This window comes from Triplophysa rosa, linkage group LG20 (genome assembly GCF_024868665.1).
Source record: "Triplophysa rosa linkage group LG20, Trosa_1v2, whole genome shotgun sequence".
Taxonomy (NCBI): Eukaryota; Metazoa; Chordata; class Actinopteri; order Cypriniformes; family Nemacheilidae; genus Triplophysa; species Triplophysa rosa.
This window is the reverse complement of record NC_079909.1, coordinates 18,823,053-18,840,674: the sequence shown is the minus strand read 5'-3', so window position 1 is coordinate 18,840,674 and position 17,622 is coordinate 18,823,053. Positions and strand designations below refer to the sequence as shown.

The following is a 17,622-nucleotide window of genomic DNA, read 5'->3' as shown; positions in this document are numbered from 1 at the left end:
CGCAATATGTGACCAAATGCTAATTCTGTTTATTCTAGTATCATTTCCAGAAGCCAGATTTTATATTGATCCCCACACATATGAGGACCCCTGCCAGGCCGTCCACGAGTTCGCCAGAGAAATCGAAGCGTCCAGGATCAAAATAGAGAAAATCATTGGTTCAGGTACAGTCGGGTAAAATACTTTCTGTGGGAAGATATCAGACATTCATAATTGTGTCTGAATTGATATATACAGTATATATATATATATGTCATTTTAATGTTAATGTCTTCTCTCTGGCTGACTGTAGGAGAGTTTGGTGAAGTGTGCTACGGCCGGATGAAGCTGCCGGGTAAACGTGATGTTCCGGTGGCCCTGAAGACGCTTAAAGCCGGTTACACTGAAAAACAGAGGAGAGATTTTCTCAGCGAGGCCAGCATCATGGCACAGTTCGACCATCCTAACGTCATCCATCTGGAGGGGGTTGTTACTCGCAGTGAGCGCGACATATTCTTCTATTGATCTAGTGTGCTTATGATTGCAAAAATAGCTTGTTTTAGGTTCACTTCAATAAAAGAACGAATAGAAGAATATTGAACTGATTTTCATTACAACTGTCTCAATTCTATTTCATACTGTATCTTAAGTATGGCATGAACCCAACTTCATTTTAAACGATTTATCTTTTATTTTTATAGGTTAAACTTCTTCCTGATTTTTTTTGCTTGAAACGCAGTATTTATTTAAAATAACCTTTACTAAAAGATAATTAAGTTCATTTTCTAAAAGTACACTTATTGTCCAAGTTTTTTTTGGCATACTTTTGTTGTAAGTATACTTATATTAATGTACCAGTAGTAAAGTAATAAGTGTATTGAAGTATTTAAATACTGGCCCACAAGTGTTGAACAGTGCTACTCAATCAAGAGTAGACGCTACTAAAGGCCAAGTATACTTAGAATACTTCATTGTGGGTTTAAGTATGTCAAAAAAAGGTTCAGTACAAGTATAGACCAAATAGTACAAGTCAAAGATACTTAAGTGTAATTTTAAGAATATTTCTGAGGACTACAAAAAAGTAGTGTGAGCACTATCATTTTTAGTATACGAATAGCACACTTGAATAAAGCCAGTTGGTTTGATATTTAGTCATCTCATGCATTGACATTTTTGTGGGATCATGTACAATCTAATCTCGTGGAAATTCGTAACTATTTTACGAGGTGGCTTATTCGTATGAATTCGTATGTTGTGAACCGTACAAAAACGTACGGTTACTAGAAAAAGCAATACTGAAGCCCCGCCCCTAACCCTAATGTCACTGGCACGAAAGCAAATCGTACTGAAATGTACAAATGAGATCGTACGAATTCATATGCGTTAGCCACATCGTAACATAGTTACGTTTTTGCCGTGAGATTGTGTTGCACAGTCAACCAAAATGAACACCTTTTGGGTTATGTCATGTATTTAACAATACAAATTATTCATGACTGCTCTTCAACTAACCACTAGCTTTCACATCACACAGACAACTAACTTTCTCTCGTTTGTCTCATTCTACCAAGGCAAACCGGTAATGATCATCACAGAGTACATGGAGAACGGCTCTCTGGACTCTTTCTTGAGGGTGTGTAAACACGTGTGTGCTTGTGTTTCACCTTGCCGCTTGCCTTCACAGCTTCATCATCCTCGGCTTGTTTTCTTTCCCGCGTACAGAGACACGACGGTCAGTTCACTATTATTCAGCTGGTGGGGATTCTCCGTGGCATCGCGGCTGGCATGACGTACCTGTCTGATCTGGGGTACGTCCATCGGGACCTGGCTGCCAGGAATGTTTTGGTCAACAGTAATCTAGTGTGCAAGATCTCCGATTTCGGTTTGTCACGCGTTTTAGAAGACGACCCGGATGCTGCCTACACTACGAGTGTGAGTGTCTGCTTTATGTCTAAGTTGAAACTTATTTTCATCTCGGTTATTCTAGGCCGCAGATTAGCGTTATTTCAGTTTTTTTGTTTTATTAATATTTTCAATTGGCTTTTATTTTTATATTTTTAGTTATGTTAATTTGAGTTTAATTCTGTTGCGCGTTTGTCGGGTTATTATTAATATTTTTAAATATTGCTATATATGTTTAATTTTTTTAAATCATTTTATTTCATTTGTTTTATTTTTTAATTTTGTTTTTTATTTATTTGATGTTAGTTTTTGTTTAATTCGATTGAATAATTTTAGCACCAGAACTCAAACTTATTTCAGTTTAGATTTCAAATTTTCATTTAGTGTCATTTTTTCAAGTAAAAATGTTTTATTTGATTTCCATTAACAGAAATGTTTCAATAGTTGTATTTAACTTATTTAACTCTGATGCAAGTGCTCGTATGCTCGGCCATTTTGTTGCAAGCACACAGTCGTCCTGTATGCATATCTGACAGACCTCAGTATTCAGAAGGAGGATAGAGTTATCTTCAGATGTCTGTGCCATTAAAGCACATGTTATTATTCAGACATACAGTATGTTGACAGTTTAACTAACTGACAGTACAGGAAGACAGGCTAATGCTAGCTTTTCTCAGCTATAAGCAAAGCTAAGAAGGATTGACACATTTCAGAGCACAGCAAAACATGAGAATGACCTTGGAAGATGTTAAAGACATTTTACGATTTAGAATCATATTAAACCCTTCTTATGTTTAATTATAATTATGGGAATTATCCCCCAAAACCCCCAAATGAATCAAAACTTATATTTCATCAAGATTATTACAGTATAGCATGTTTGTTTGTTTCATATGACATAAATGTTGGGTGTTTTAACTTTTTTATGTGTATGCACGGTAATATTTCTATCATTTTTCTTATTGAATTTTAGGGGGGAAAGATTCCCATCCGCTGGACGGCCCCGGAGGCCATCGCCTATCGAAAGTTCTCCTCCTCCAGTGACGTGTGGAGTTATGGAGTGGTGATGTGGGAAGTGATGTCATATGGAGAACGGCCATATTGGAACTTGACCAACAGAGATGTGCGTCACATGACATCACATGAGCTTTGTTCTTGAAATTTACTCCACGTTTCTTCATTTTGATTGATTTATTTCATAAATCATTAATTTTGGTCACCCTTAATGTTTGTCTATGGGGTATGCAAACAACGGAAAGTAATCAAAAGAGCTTGTCAACTTGACAACGCTATCATCTTAAAATTTCATTTTTTGAAATGAATCCTATTTGAAAATAGACAAATGAATGCAAGTGTTGTGTTTTCGCAGGTGATTAAGTCCGTAGAGGAAGGATACAGACTTCCTGCCCCCATGGCCTGCCCGGGTGCCCTTCATACGCTCATGCTGGACTGCTGGCAGAAAGATCGCAACGAAAGACCCAGATTCTGCCAGATCGTCACAGTCCTGGACAAGCTGATCCGGAACCCCGAGAACCTCAAGTCAATGGACACATTGTGCAGGTGAGGGTAACGCTGCCTTTAAAGGCGTTTACGCGACAGATGTACTTTGCCGTCGTCAGATATGATCCTTTTGAAAAGTCTCGCAAAGTTGATGAAGAAGTTTGGTCCGAGCGCCCGGGAATACGACGGGTCGCTTTAAGACGCGAGCGTGCGTTTTCCAATAAACCCATCTCAAATAGATGTGTTCTCTGTTAAATAAAAAGGCCTCTGTGCTATATTGACATTGATCCCGGTGAACCGAAAAAGAACGCTTCTGCTTTCACAATTGGACTTGTATAAATTGCTCGGCTCGGAGCGCGAGTCCCATCGAGCCTCTGGTGCATAGCGAGATTTTATCCCGGTATTAATCTAGCCAAACCGGTCAGATCTACAGCCCCTCTCACACCTTCTCTATCATTTTAACTTGTATTGATTTTCTGCCTGCGCTTAGCGCATTTCAAGGTACATCTCGTCGGCGCTTTCTCACTCCTCCCGCTCTCATTTCAGACTAAACAGTCCTTTGATGAACAGAAGTATTCCTGATTTCACCAGCTGCCGGTCGGTGAATGAGTGGTTGGACACCATTAAGATGGGCCGTTATAAGGACCGCTTCGCCGCGGGGGGGTACCTGACTTTGGGCCATGTGATGAGCATGAATCAACAGTGAGTTGATTGAGTTCTTACTCCAGAAAATGACAGAGTGCTTGTAATGGCAGAACGAAGCCCTTCAGATTCGGCGTTTAAGTGTAAAATAAACCGACTCTTAACGTGAAGATGGATGAGATTGGAGGAAGCTTTATTGCTCGATTGATTAACTCCTCAAGTCGGCTGGTGAATTGACTACAAAATGCAGTTCACTGGATTTAAAACGACTGCAGCAATAAAACCACGTTCACATTTTACTACGTTCACTTTTACTACCCTTACAAAAAAAGATGGTTATTGAAATGTGCTATTAGTATACTGTTTAAACTCAAAAATGTATACGTTCAGTGTACTTTATGTATTTCATAGAAATAGACCTTTCTGTCAAGCATGTCATTTGAAGTATATCTGATCTATTTGAAGAGTTTTAAAACAGATAACAGATTTTTTTTATTGTGCATTCCAAGTAATATCAATCATACTGCGGCTGGGTTGTTTTGATCAAGTAGTAACTCATAAAATACAGCTAACCAACACCGTAAAACAAAATAAAAATCATAATAAAAAACATGATTTTTGAACATTAAAAAACTCTTCGTTTGTACTTTTAATAGAGTATTCTAAGTATGCTTGGCGTGCAGTTATGTTTGAGTGGCTTTTCTTATAGTTTTACATACTTTCTTTTAAACATACGTGTTTAAGTTTGTATTGTAACAAAATGATATTAAAAATATTGAAATAGTAAAGTGTGTGATGCTAAGTTTACATAAAGAATACTTACAAGTACACTTGCAGTATAAGTCGGTTCCTGATCACACTGCCGGGGCTTATTTCTGCGATAACAGCCGGCTGCTTGTACATTATCCCGCGTATTAAAACTGGACATGAAATGTGAATTTGAAATCTTTTATTAGCTCATTTTTACCGAATGCAGATCTTCCATGAGGAAAAGCCGTATACTTTAGGTTTTAAGGTAAGAAACGACGTTCAAATGTCACGAACAGGCAATTTGGTTTAATAATTTGTCAATATAATGTCATACATGTTATTAATTTGTGATAAACAAAAATTGTCAAAAAGATTTGATGTATCCCGGTTACCGTGTGTTATTAGTTTTGAGCGGTTGTTATCTGGGAATAACGAACCTGCAAATGTCGCGACTGGCCAATCAGAATCAAGCATTCCAACGAGCCGTGCAATACTAAACTAGTAGTTTACTAAGAGCAGACCTTCAATGTACTTACAACTAAAAATGTGCTACAAGTATTAAATTTGTCAACTGTCAGTGTACTGTAATATAGCTGAAGTACATAGTTGTAAACTATTTGTGTACTCAATGTTTACTATTGTTACTCTTAAATGTATACAGTACTTTCATAAACTATATACTGTAGGGCCAATTTAGTCGCATCCAGTGTGGACAAATGTTTTAATTATAATGGGTTCTAATGCATTTATAGACACGGTGTAAAAAGTATATTACTGGTACATTGATATTAGTATACTTACTACATAAAGTACACCCAAAAACTGAAATATACTTGGGTATACTTATAATGACCTTGAAGTATACTTATTTTTTTGTAAGGGTTGCTTGGTGGAAAGTTTCAACAGATGATTTCCCGGCCATATCAACTTTTGTAGTTTATGTGAGAGACATTTCCAAACAGTTGCAAACTGGTTTGTCTCATTCATTTTAAAGAAATCGTCCTCCCAAAAATGAAAATTCTGTCACCGTTTACTCGCCCTCGTGTCATTTCAAACCAATATAACTTCTGTGAAATACATTGCAGAAGAAATATTCTACAAGTGCTCTTTCCCGTAATGAGGGCTTGTGGCCAAAAATGAAAAGGCATCATAAAAGTAGTTTTATAGGAAATGTGTGCTGTATGTCTGGACTTCTGAGGTCATACGATGTTGTGATGTGTGATCTTTACAGAGCAAGTGTTTTTAACTGAAAAAAATAATATTTAAATCCAAATTATATTCAATTGATAAATGTGGTTACAGTTTTTTTTTATCACTGTTTGAAATGTTTTGTGTCAGTGACATGCAGAGGTTGGGTGTGACATTAATGGGTCATCAGAAGAAGATCATGACCAGTGTCCAGGTGATGAGAGTCCAGATACTCAACCAGAGCATCCCGTCGGTGCACATATAATCACGGACCATTCCAAAATATAAAGACATATTGATCTGATATGTGTTTGAGTCTTGTGTGTGAACTTCAAGAGACTCTTACTGAAGCGGAACCATGCGTGGACTATATACTGAGAAACACGGCCGGTTTTGTTCTTCGACGAGACGTTCTCTCGCAATTTTCTCTTCTACCTTCTTTTGTAAATGTATGGACTGCCTTAAATGACACAATTTATTTAAATATTGTTGTACATGGATACAGATTTTATGAATAATAGAGTCATGAGTATGTCAGAAACTGGACCTAATGAATATTAAAGAGTTGGAAAATGAATATGAATAGTGTAAATGTTTTGCCACACACACAACAGCACCTCAATGGCATGGATGAAACGAGTGCCTCAAACGCAAAAAAAAAAAAAAAACATGACACAAAGATTAAATTAATGAAGAACACAATGAGAACAGCATTACAAAAGTGATGACAAACCAAGACGCTCAAGAGGAATGTTTGGGCTCTTGACAACAGCTGCGTTATGCACACAAATATGGACGAACACTGAATTAGTCTCTGTTTGTACGAAGGGATAAAGATAATTATGTATGTCATGTGTTTGATTAAACGGCCCAAAACTCAACCTGCTGTTATTTATTGCTTACGAACAGCATTTTTCTTGTGGATCCCTCTGGAAAAGAGAGAAGTAGACGCGTGTAAATGCTGGTCTATGGAAAATAACCAACACTTGAGATCTGTCGCAAATGAAATCTGTGTTTTTTCTGCTACAGCTTGGCAGGTTTTTAAATATTCAGTTTTGCCCTGAGAAAATGTTAAGCTCTTATCATGAACTTGGGAGTCTTGAGGTATGTAAATGCGCCTGTAAAGGTGGGAATGACAAATCTGAACATGAAAAACTCACCTCGTTTAGTTTCCTATCGTGCTCAATTCATCCGTTTCTTTACAACCAATCACTGCCTTCAAAGCACTTGTCTGTCAATAAATTCACCCAATCACAGCGAAGGGATTTTATTTGAGTTATTATCACTGATCTACACTCACCTAAAGGATTATTAGGAACACCTGTTCAATTTCTCATTAATGCAATTATCTAATCAACCAATCACATGGCAGTTGCTTCAATGCATTTAGGGGTGTGGTCCTGGTCAAGACAATCTCCTGAACTCCAAACTGAATGTCAGAATGGGAAAGAAAGGTGATTTAAGCAATTTTGAGCGTGGCATGGTTGTTGGTGCCAGACGGGCCGGTCTGAGTATTTCACAATCTGCTCAGTTACTGGGATTTTCACGCACAACCATTTCTAGGGTTTACAAAGAATGGTGTGAAAAGGGAAAAACATCCAGTATGCGGCAGTCCTGTGGGCGAAAATGCCTTGTTGATGCTAGAGGTCAGAGGAGAATGGGCCGACTGATTCAAGCTGATAGAAGAGCAACTTTGACTGAAATAACCACTCGTTACAACCGAGGTATGCAGCAAAGCATTTGTGAAGCCACAACACGCACAACCTTGAGGCAGATGGGCTACAACAGCAGAAGACCCCACCGGGTACCACTCATCTCCACTACAAATAGGAAAAAGAGGCTACAATTTGCACGAGCTCACCAAAATTGGACAGTTGAAGACTGGAAAAATGTTGCCTGGTCTGATGAGTCTCGATTTCTGTTGAGACATTCAAATGGTAGAGTCAGAATTTGGCGTAAACAGAATGAGAACATGGATCCATCATGCCTTGTTACCACTGTGCAGGCTGGTGGTGGTGGTGTAATGGTGTGGGGGATGTTTTCTTGGCACACTTTAGGCCCCTTAGTGCCAATTGGGCATCGTTTAAATGCCACGGCCTACCTGAGCATTGTTTCTGACCATGTCCATCCCTTTATGACCACCATGTACCCATCCTCTAATGGCTACTTCCAGCAGGATAATGCACCATGTCACAAAGCTCGAATCATTTCAAATTGGTTTCTTGAACATGACAATGAGTTCACTGTACTAGAATGGCCCCCACAGTCACCAGATCTCAACCCGATAGAACATCTTTGGGATGTGGTGGAACGGGAGCTTCGTGCCCTGGATGTGCATCCCACAAATCTCCATCAACTGCAAGATGCTATCCTATCAATATGGGCCAACATTTCTAAAGAATGCTTTCAGCACCTTGTTGAATCAATGCCACGTAGAATTAAGGCAGTTCTGAAGGCGAAAGGGGGTCAAACACCGTATTAGTATGGTGTTCCTAATAATCCTTTAGGTGAGTGTATATACACGACTGGATTGCTCATGGCGTCATTACACTGAAGCTACCGCGCCGCCATGTTGGTGTGCCCAAACGTTGTATTAAATCAATAGGGAGTTATCACGTATGAATGATAAAACAGTTATTTACTAGTCCCCGTTTTTATATCTAAAGTCTCACAGTACATTCTTACAACGCAAATGTCTTAAGCATGTAAATGGTTAATTATTTAAAGTCGGGTATTTTCCCGTCTTATTAGATATAGAGTGAGTTACGTTCATTTTCATGACAGTAGCGTACACATCAGATCAGCAAACGAACGAGACACCTCGACTTATGACAAATAATAATTCACTAATTCACTAATAAGTGAATTCATATTATCTTGAAACTGATTTCATTTATTAACATCATAATTGTGCTCATCCCTAAAGTTATTATTTTCATGTCGACAAAATATTCTCTGGTTTTAAAAAAGGAAATGGAAATGAGTATTTTCATGAGTAAAATAAACTTTTTTTTACCATGATACACTATTGTACACTTTTCACAAAAATGGGAATGAAATCTTTATTTGGTATATATCATGATAGTATTTATTATACTGCCTTTAATTTATGCAAATTAAAAAAAAGCTTATGGATGATATGATATGATTTTTTTACTTGTATGAAATGTCCATTTCTTAACAGTTGAGATTTGTCTGTAAAAGCTCATGTTTCTATGATGTGATACCCGAGTATTCCATCCCATCTCTCTGTTTGTGAACGCCCCACTCGCTTCCATCCAAACCGTGAACCATTGACAGCCCAGCAATTGCTTTTACATCCGCTGGGCTTTAACGCTCTCCTCCGAGAGGATTCCTCATTACTTTAACATTAAAGCGTGAATTTAATGTCTTAAAACGTATTCATGACTACGTTGCATATGCTATATCAAGAGACTGTCCGCTTTCATCGCCACTTCATGAAAGTTGTCATCTATCAGGAGATAAAATGTTTGGAAGTGTTTTGTTTCTGTTTGCCTTTGCCAAAAATATAACGTGCCCATTTGGGTGGTTCTCTGCATGACAAGAGAAAGCCATTCATGCACAAATGTCACCTTGAAGCGGATTATACCCAGAATTCATTGCAAGGGAATGTACAGTACACCCAGAATCCGTATGTGCACAACATTGACGGCCTGTATATGACTCTTTCTTCTGTGGAAGACCAAAGAAGATATTTTGAGAAATGTCTCGGTTTGTTTGTGTTCATGCAACGGAAGTCAATTGTTTGGTTACCAACGTTCTTCGAAATATCTTCTTTTGTGTTCTGCAGAAAAAAAGACAGTCATACAGGTTAAAATGGAAAGAATTTTAATTTTGGGGTGAAATGCATCTATGTGAACTTTAAGGGGTAGTTCACACCAAAATGTCAAATCTTTCTTCATCATTGCCAACATTGCTTTGCATATCCTACCAGACATACAGACAGAAGTACTATATATTCTCCCGTCACATATCAAAGATTCAGTCTGTCCCGCACACCTTAAAAACAAGCAGCGTTAAATTCAGACTCGCCCTTCAAGGCTTCAGTCTGTTGGAGATAAGAGTTTCAGTCATGTGTACTGTAGTTGTGTTCAGATGCTCGTCCAGCATCACTCTCTCATTCACCGTTGAGTGAACACGGTCAGATGGGACGCCGTGAGGTCACGCGACACACTTTACAACAGCGTGCTGTCTTACTACACTACAAAATACAAGATATTATGAGAGGATTGCGCAACGGATGTGTTTTGACTCTGAGGTAAAGTTTCACAGGTCTGAGGGTTCTTCTTAAAGAGACGGAGTCTTTCATCATTTATTCGCCCTCAATGGCGTACTTTCTTCTGCAGAACACAAAAGAAGATATTTTGAGAAATATCTGTGGTTTCGTGTTCAGACAATGGAAGTCAATGGGGGCTGATGTTGTTTGGTTACCGACATTCTTCAAAATATCTTCTTTTGTGTTCTGTGGAGGAATGTCAGTCATACAACTGTGGAATGACATGAGAGCGAGTCATCTAATGTAATTTCTACAATACTCGATACAGCATGGAGAGTTCGTAGGGTTTTTGCACATTTTAAAAAACATTCCGGTTGTTAAAGTGTAAGACAATACGTTTCAATGTGAGTGTCCATAGTTTTCTGAACATTTGTGAGACGTGTGATTAATACAAACCCTGCAAGATGAAACATTAACGAGTGTTTATGTGCATGTTTTAATGTGTCGGCATAGAAAAGTAAATCAAATTGGGTTCATATGACTCGATTCGAGCGTGCAATATATTTCTGTGGCAACAATAAATGCTTTAGGCTAATGTTCCAGAAGTGATTTCAAGCCAGGAAGATGAAAACGAAACATTTATGAGCTGCAGCAATATCTTTATAAACTTTTACTGTATGTAAAGCAGGTTTTAGTTCCCCTAATGAATCTCGTGGCCGTAATATGAATCATAACACACTCATACATAAAGAATGAAAGAGAACCGCCGTGACTGACCTAATTACTTGAACAAGTCGAATAAGGATTTCCCTCAAATCCACCAGCTTCTAATAAATTGTAATAGTGCCCTCATTACCATATATGCAAATCGGTGTGATTTCAATGCAGAACCTTTGGCGCTGTGGCCTGCGCGTGCACCCGCGCCGCTCCAACTTTCCCTTTGATGTTAAAAGCAGTCTGTCACCGATGATCCTTATTTGCATGGATCTGATACAATCCTGCTCTGCAAATTATCACGCCTCTGGAGATATCAAGCAGACAGAGAAGAAATGAAGCCCTAATTCTGAAGATAAGATGTTTTAAGGGCCGGAAAATGCAAATGAAATGAAGTAAGTGCTGAATGAGAGGCTTCCATGCTGTTGCTGGCCTGGATTAAACCCTGTTAGTCACAGTAAAGCCTGACCGACGATTCAACTTTGGGGTTTATTGCCGAAAAGAGATTCACATAATGAGGCTGAAAATGTTTCGGGGTTCTCTGCATTTGGGCCTGAACTTTGAAAAGGAGCGATTTAATAAGTGATGTGCAATACCTGTGAAATCCTGTAGGGGGCATTTGCCAAAGAATGATTTGTGCTTGCCAATTGTGTTGTTTATTTGCATTATGTTTGGAGATTTGAACATTATAAATTGTGTCATTATTTATTATTATGGGATGCTTTGTCTATGCAAGCAAAACAAATAGCATGGACTCGGTAGGCCTAGCTGATGGCAGTAATTCAACAGATAGCACAACAACAGCCTTAACAATTATTGTATTGATCCCATGGGCAGTTTCTCGGCATCAGCAAACAGTCTGAGATACGATTCCTTATGAAGAAGAGTAAAAGTTATTGCTTGTCTGCAGTTAGACGTAAACCCCTTCCAATAAAACTCTACACATCATACCTGCTGATACAAGACAAAATATAATGCAGGGAGTGAGCTGTGCCACTTATTTATGTCTGTGTTCAAGTCAAGAAGAAAAGCAATGAAATTAAAAGTAAAATATACCTAGTTATATGTTATGCTTCGTACATGCACATTTATTTTAATAGTTTTTTTAGAGCTTTAACCATTTCGCGTTGTTGCAAAGCAGCCGTAAATACTTTAAATACACATACATATATAAGTAACAAAAGTAAAATTAGGAAATTAGGAAATATCCATAATACATTAAATAAATGATATTATTGCAAATTTTTTCAATATAAAGTACATTTAAGAAAGTAAGTGAAAATTGTTGTACCTTATATTAATAGCACTATTAATCTAGTGTGTTTATCAAATTTTTCATCAAATATATGACTATCATTGTACTAACTGTACAAAAATTGTCTGTAAGAAATCTATAAATGTGCTTTCACATAAGTATAAATAATAATGTTTATTTATTCATTTATCTATCGATCATTAATTAATTTATAAATATTTATTAAATATAATAAATTATAATATAACACCTAATATAATAATAATACAATACAATAATTTATGTTTATAAGAATAAAAATTGTAAAAATATATTATTATTAATAATAATAATAATAATATAATTTATATTTCCTATATAAATTATAATAAGATAGATTTATAAAATAAATAAAAATAACAAATATTTATCTTTATTCATCATCTCATGCAAAAATAGTTTTTGACAGCACAAACATATGCTTGCCAATATTCTCATGTTGCCATCTCTTAGTCATCATATGGCATCAGTATGATGGTCGTTTTCTTAAAATATAGTAATATAATAATAACATTTTGCACCATTTGCAAGAGGCTGACACAGTTTACTCACTGACATCTTCCTCCACCCTCACCATAACTCAGTCCATATATACAGTATTTACACACCCTGCCGAGATGCGATGTCTCTTTCAGATCAGCGTGTTCTCCTTCGAGGCTGTATGTTTAGAAAGCAACGTGGATATTTGAAAAGCTCACAACTGTCCTAGTTAACGCCTTGATCTCGCCCATGGTTTGTTTACCCAGCATGCCGTCGCTCCCCACTGGTGTTGTAGGGGCAGCAGCGTGTGTTCAGACACAGTGATGGGTACTTTACCCCAGACACAATGTTCCTCTCCTCCTTCCAACACTTCTGTGATTCAGATGAATGGATGCGGGAGACTCTGAGGGGAATCCTACAAGTTTCCAATTTTCGAAATCAAACCGAAAATATGATTTTTAGATTTTTAAAGCAGAGGGGTGCATGAGGCCAGAGCTATTGCTATGTTGTTATATGTGTTCTGGGTATCTGTTTGTGAGGGAGTTGGTTGAATACACCCTCCGATGTTTGATATTGTGATCTTCAGATGTGACTTGGGTGCCTACTTTAATGTAAATCTATAAAAAGTTCACCTGTTTATACACAAAATGTGTCTGCCATTTTAAAAAGTATACTTCCGGTTCATTTTATTAAGACTCGTAAGTAAATTTAAAATTGACTTTATGTTGTAATATAACATCAATATACTAGGATCAATGTATTAGTACTTCCACTCGTTCAATACTACTGAGTACTCAATACTACTAAATTGCCCCATTTTTTAGTTTATACAGTAAAAGCATACTTTAAGTGTAACACACTTTGAGTGCACAACTAGTTTTTATGTCGGCCTATTCTGCATCTATACTACAAGTGAACGTATTTTTTGATTGATTTTTTGAGTATATCTCGATGAATCGAACAAGGACATGTAAAGGCCAAATATACTTTTCTTACAGTATGCTGTCAAGTATCACAGTTCACCCAACAAGAAAAGTCAGACAGGTTTGAAATGACAAGAGGGAGAATAAATGATGACAGAATTTTCATTTTTGGGTGAACTGTCGCTTTAAGTGTTTTACGTATTTCTGAGAAGTGCCCCAAAAGACTCCAGATGCATATTCTCATACTGCAACAAATATGATTTGTCAACTAAATTTCACGTGCACTTCGCCACCTGTACTGTCATGCTTGCGTGGACAACATCCAAGCAAGACTGATTACCGGTCTGATTACTCTATGCAAATGAATGGCCATGCCAAAAATAAATCGCAGGGATTCAGCACATTTCAATCCGGCTCTCATTAAGCACCCCGATGAGGAAGAGGGAAAACACGTCTGGAAATAGAGCACAGAATTTATGTGCATTGATCTCCAAACCCCCGGAGCCTGTGTTATGCCCTAGCCTGGTTTTCTCCTCCTGCCCGTCCTCTGGGCGCACGTGTTCGCTGCTTGAACTTCTCACACTTTCCTGTGAGTAACCTACAGACCAGCCTCATTCCTCCCGGGTGTTTAGCATCAGAGCTTTACGTCTGATAACATCTTCCGCTTTCTGAAGGCAAATAAAAGTTCAACAACTCGGTGGATGCATGCGAAATGCTTTACGTCAACACGGTTTGTAATCTAAGCTGTGAGCCTTAAAACTTTCTCACCTTGAAAACCCCAAAACGTCCTCAAGATAGACGACCACAGCGGGCAAATAAATTAGGCTGCATATTTGTACAAGTAGCCTACTGAAGTAGCTGCTCCATTACTGTGAAATGCAAATTTAGATCACTAAATTTAGTAAAACAAATCGTATTTATATTTACTTTTAGAGTGCTTTTTAATAAATATAATAAACTGTTACCATGGGTTTGCTTTGGATGTCAATGCATTGTGACTGTTATGACCAAGTTATTGTTAAAGGGGTCATATGACACGGCTAAAACAAAGATTATCGTTTGTTTTATATGTAACGCAATGTGTATATACACGATTTAAGGTTGAAAAACGCTGTATTTTCCACATACCGTGAATGTTTGTATCTCCTCTTTGCCCCGCCTCTCTGAAACGCATGGATTTTTTAACAAAGCTTGTCACTCTGAAAAGCGAGGTGTGCTGTGATTGGCCAGTTAACCAGTGTGTAGTGATTGGTCAAATACTGCAAGCGTGTGAGGGAAATGTAACGCCTCTGACCATATTTGGAACATCAGGTTCCTCTTCAATTGTACTGACAGGTACGCCCACCTTACTTGCGTATACATTTGGGTGGTCTTAGTCAAATCACACCTCGAACTGACGTAGATTTGTGGGGGTGTGGTTACACGAGGCGTTTCAGACAGGTCTGGGTGAATTCGCTTTTGGATTGAATGCATCTTTTGTTCTGACACTTGCAATTTTACGTGTCTAATACATGCATGGGCAACTTATAACACACCAAAGACACAGAAAAACACGCCATATGACCCCTTTAAAATGGACAGTAGTAGGTGGATACCAGAGCGTTTTGTGTAGCTGGTCCAGGTTTGACCTCTAGATGGCGCTGGTCTCTCCTTCAGTTGTAATTTGGTTGCTTGTTTTTTCCCCACTGGGCGAAATCGTCATTCTGATCACTTACAAATGGAATAGCACACATCTCCTCTTTAACCCACGTAATTTGAGGCATTATTTATTTCAAGAGTTACGCGCTGAAGTAGGCCTATACCCCTTGAGATTTCAAGTAATGCTCAAACCCAAACACTTCAGTAAATATAATGAATGAGATCGTGAATGACCTTTCTTTTCAGCAAACACGCTTATCTCGCCGGTGTGTGTGCGCGCATGCGTTTCTGTGCAGTTTTATTTTTTACGTTTTATTTTTTAGTAGGCTATAATATACAAAACTGTTATATATTATGATTTACTATTTATGTTTGCATTTTCATTGCTTTATACATTTAATATACAGTATAAATAATATAATATAAAAAGGTTTTGAAGATATAAATGTCACTGCGAACCATCAGATGTTCACCATTAAAACCATTCCTTTATGTTCCTTAAGTGTGTTTTTGGTCTTATTCCAGTAGGATGGTGTTCTATTAGTTTCCATCCGTCATAACATCCCACCAACAGAACCCAACACACCAGAAGAAACCCACAGAGATCATAATAGTTTCCACGAAAACCAATACAATTCCCATTTAACCATTAACCCATTATAATCCATAAGAATTTATCTGATGGTTTGTTTTTGTTCAACAGCTGAATCAGAACCTAAAACTAAATTGTTAATCAATAGACCCACATATATTTTCTTTTGTCTTAATTCAGAAAGTTCAAGTTTGCTCGGAGGTTGTTTTTAAGTAGTCGAATGTCTTCTTTTGGTCTCAATGTTTTGTTAAAGCCCAGTCACGCAGGCTGAGGCACGGCATCATGGCCTCATGGGCCGCCCGGAGCTGCACGCACATCATCCCGTGCCGTTTCATGCACGGAAACCACCCGACGCCGTCACTTCATCAACTGGTCTTATCATTCAGCCTCCCTGCTTCTAAACGCAGTCCCTCCTCGCTCACAACACAAAATCTGCTACTGTATTCAGCATCAAATATAGATGGATATATATATATATATATATGTCGTGCGAGAAGCGTGTTTGTGTCCGTGTGAGCCAGCTGAAGTAGAGCGCTTCGATTCATTAGGCTCAATGTTTCATTCATAAGACAGCTTTCTCCTCAGCCTTCACCATTCAAGTGGTCACGGAAGCAAACAGCCATGAATTTAGACGCCCGATACGGTGATTCATGCCAGCTTTCTGTTGGTGACGTTCACAGTGCTGATCGACCAGAAGATGAAGAGCATTCATCCATTGTATTAGAACAAAAATCCAATCTTTCGCATTTCTGTAAACATTCAACTCTTGTATAAAAAAACTTTGCAGTCAAAAGTGGATTAACCTTTCTTTCATCTCAACTGGTTGATCTTGGCAGTTCCAGGATCATGGGTCCCAGGAAATGCACATACTGTAACAAGCACAAATGTACTGCAATTTATTTTGGAGACTATATATCTGCAGACTGTATAAACACATTTTTTGTAAACCCTCGCTTTTGGATGTATTTAAAAAAAGGCAACATGACCTGCTTTTCTTCTAACAATCTAAGTTTCAGATTGTTCTCCAGTTCCTTCCTTCAAGCAGAGAGTTAAACGAATGAGAACGTCAACAAGAGGGAAAACAGAAACGATTTCTGCATATAGTACGGCTAAATTGAAGAACCGACGTGAATGCGGTGCTTGATTTGATTGCTTATGTAGATAGAGGCAGAAGAGGAGACGCGTGAGTGTGAGGTAGAAGTGCTCAGAGGGAGATTGAAACGCATCACGAGCTGCACCTTTATCAGCAAAGAAAGTTTAACCAATTGTGTGCCGATCCTTTACTTTAAGGGATGTTCACCTAATTCCTTTAGCATTTCTTCAACCCCAAACCTGTATGACTTTCTTCTGTGAAACACAAAAGAAGATATTTTGAGAAATGTCTAAGTGGTTTTGTGTTCATACAATGGAAGTCAATGGCGGGCAGTGTTGTTTGGTTGCCAACGTTCTTTAAAATATCTTTTGTGTTCTGCAGAAGAAAGAAAGCCATGCAGGATGAATAAATGATGAAAGCATTTTCATGACACAACGTTGAAAAGTAACAGAAGTGTTTTATGGTAAGACACATACCTGGCAGATATTAGCATGCGGTGAGGAAGGCACGCGGGCTCAAGCCTGCTGCTGGGACCACCAGATGTCCCTGCTGGAATGTCCTTGAAATGACTCCGGGACTACAAAATTAATTTGCTCACATTTGCCCTAGATCCAATTAGCAGCACATAATTATTTAAAACACAACTTACTGACTTCTGACCTGTTGCACTTTGACCCTGAATGTCCATCA

At 38.1% G+C, this 17,622-nt stretch overlaps 1 protein-coding gene across 4 annotated transcripts in view; it reads left to right on the top strand.

Moving 5' to 3' along the window:
• epha8 (eph receptor A8) overlaps positions 1–17,622 on the top strand; it is a 100,963-nt gene that overhangs the window by 61,019 nt on the left and 22,322 nt on the right. For 2 of the 4 annotated variants that reach the window (XM_057361329.1, XM_057361328.1), the window contains exons 10-17: positions 39–164; positions 293–478; positions 1,551–1,612; positions 1,702–1,911; positions 2,855–3,004; positions 3,251–3,441; positions 3,928–4,083; positions 6,112–6,858. In XM_057361329.1, coding sequence (XP_057217312.1) covers positions 39–164; positions 293–478; positions 1,551–1,612; positions 1,702–1,911; positions 2,855–3,004; positions 3,251–3,441; positions 3,928–4,083; positions 6,112–6,226 — 1,196 coding nt within the window. In that variant the 3' untranslated portion in view covers positions 6,227–6,858. Of the gene's footprint in view, positions 1–38; positions 165–292; positions 479–1,550; positions 1,613–1,701; positions 1,912–2,854; positions 3,005–3,250; positions 3,442–3,927; positions 4,084–6,111; positions 6,859–17,622 lie in introns of those variants that run through there. The other 2 variants (XM_057361327.1, XM_057361326.1) reach the window with 1 other exon arrangement.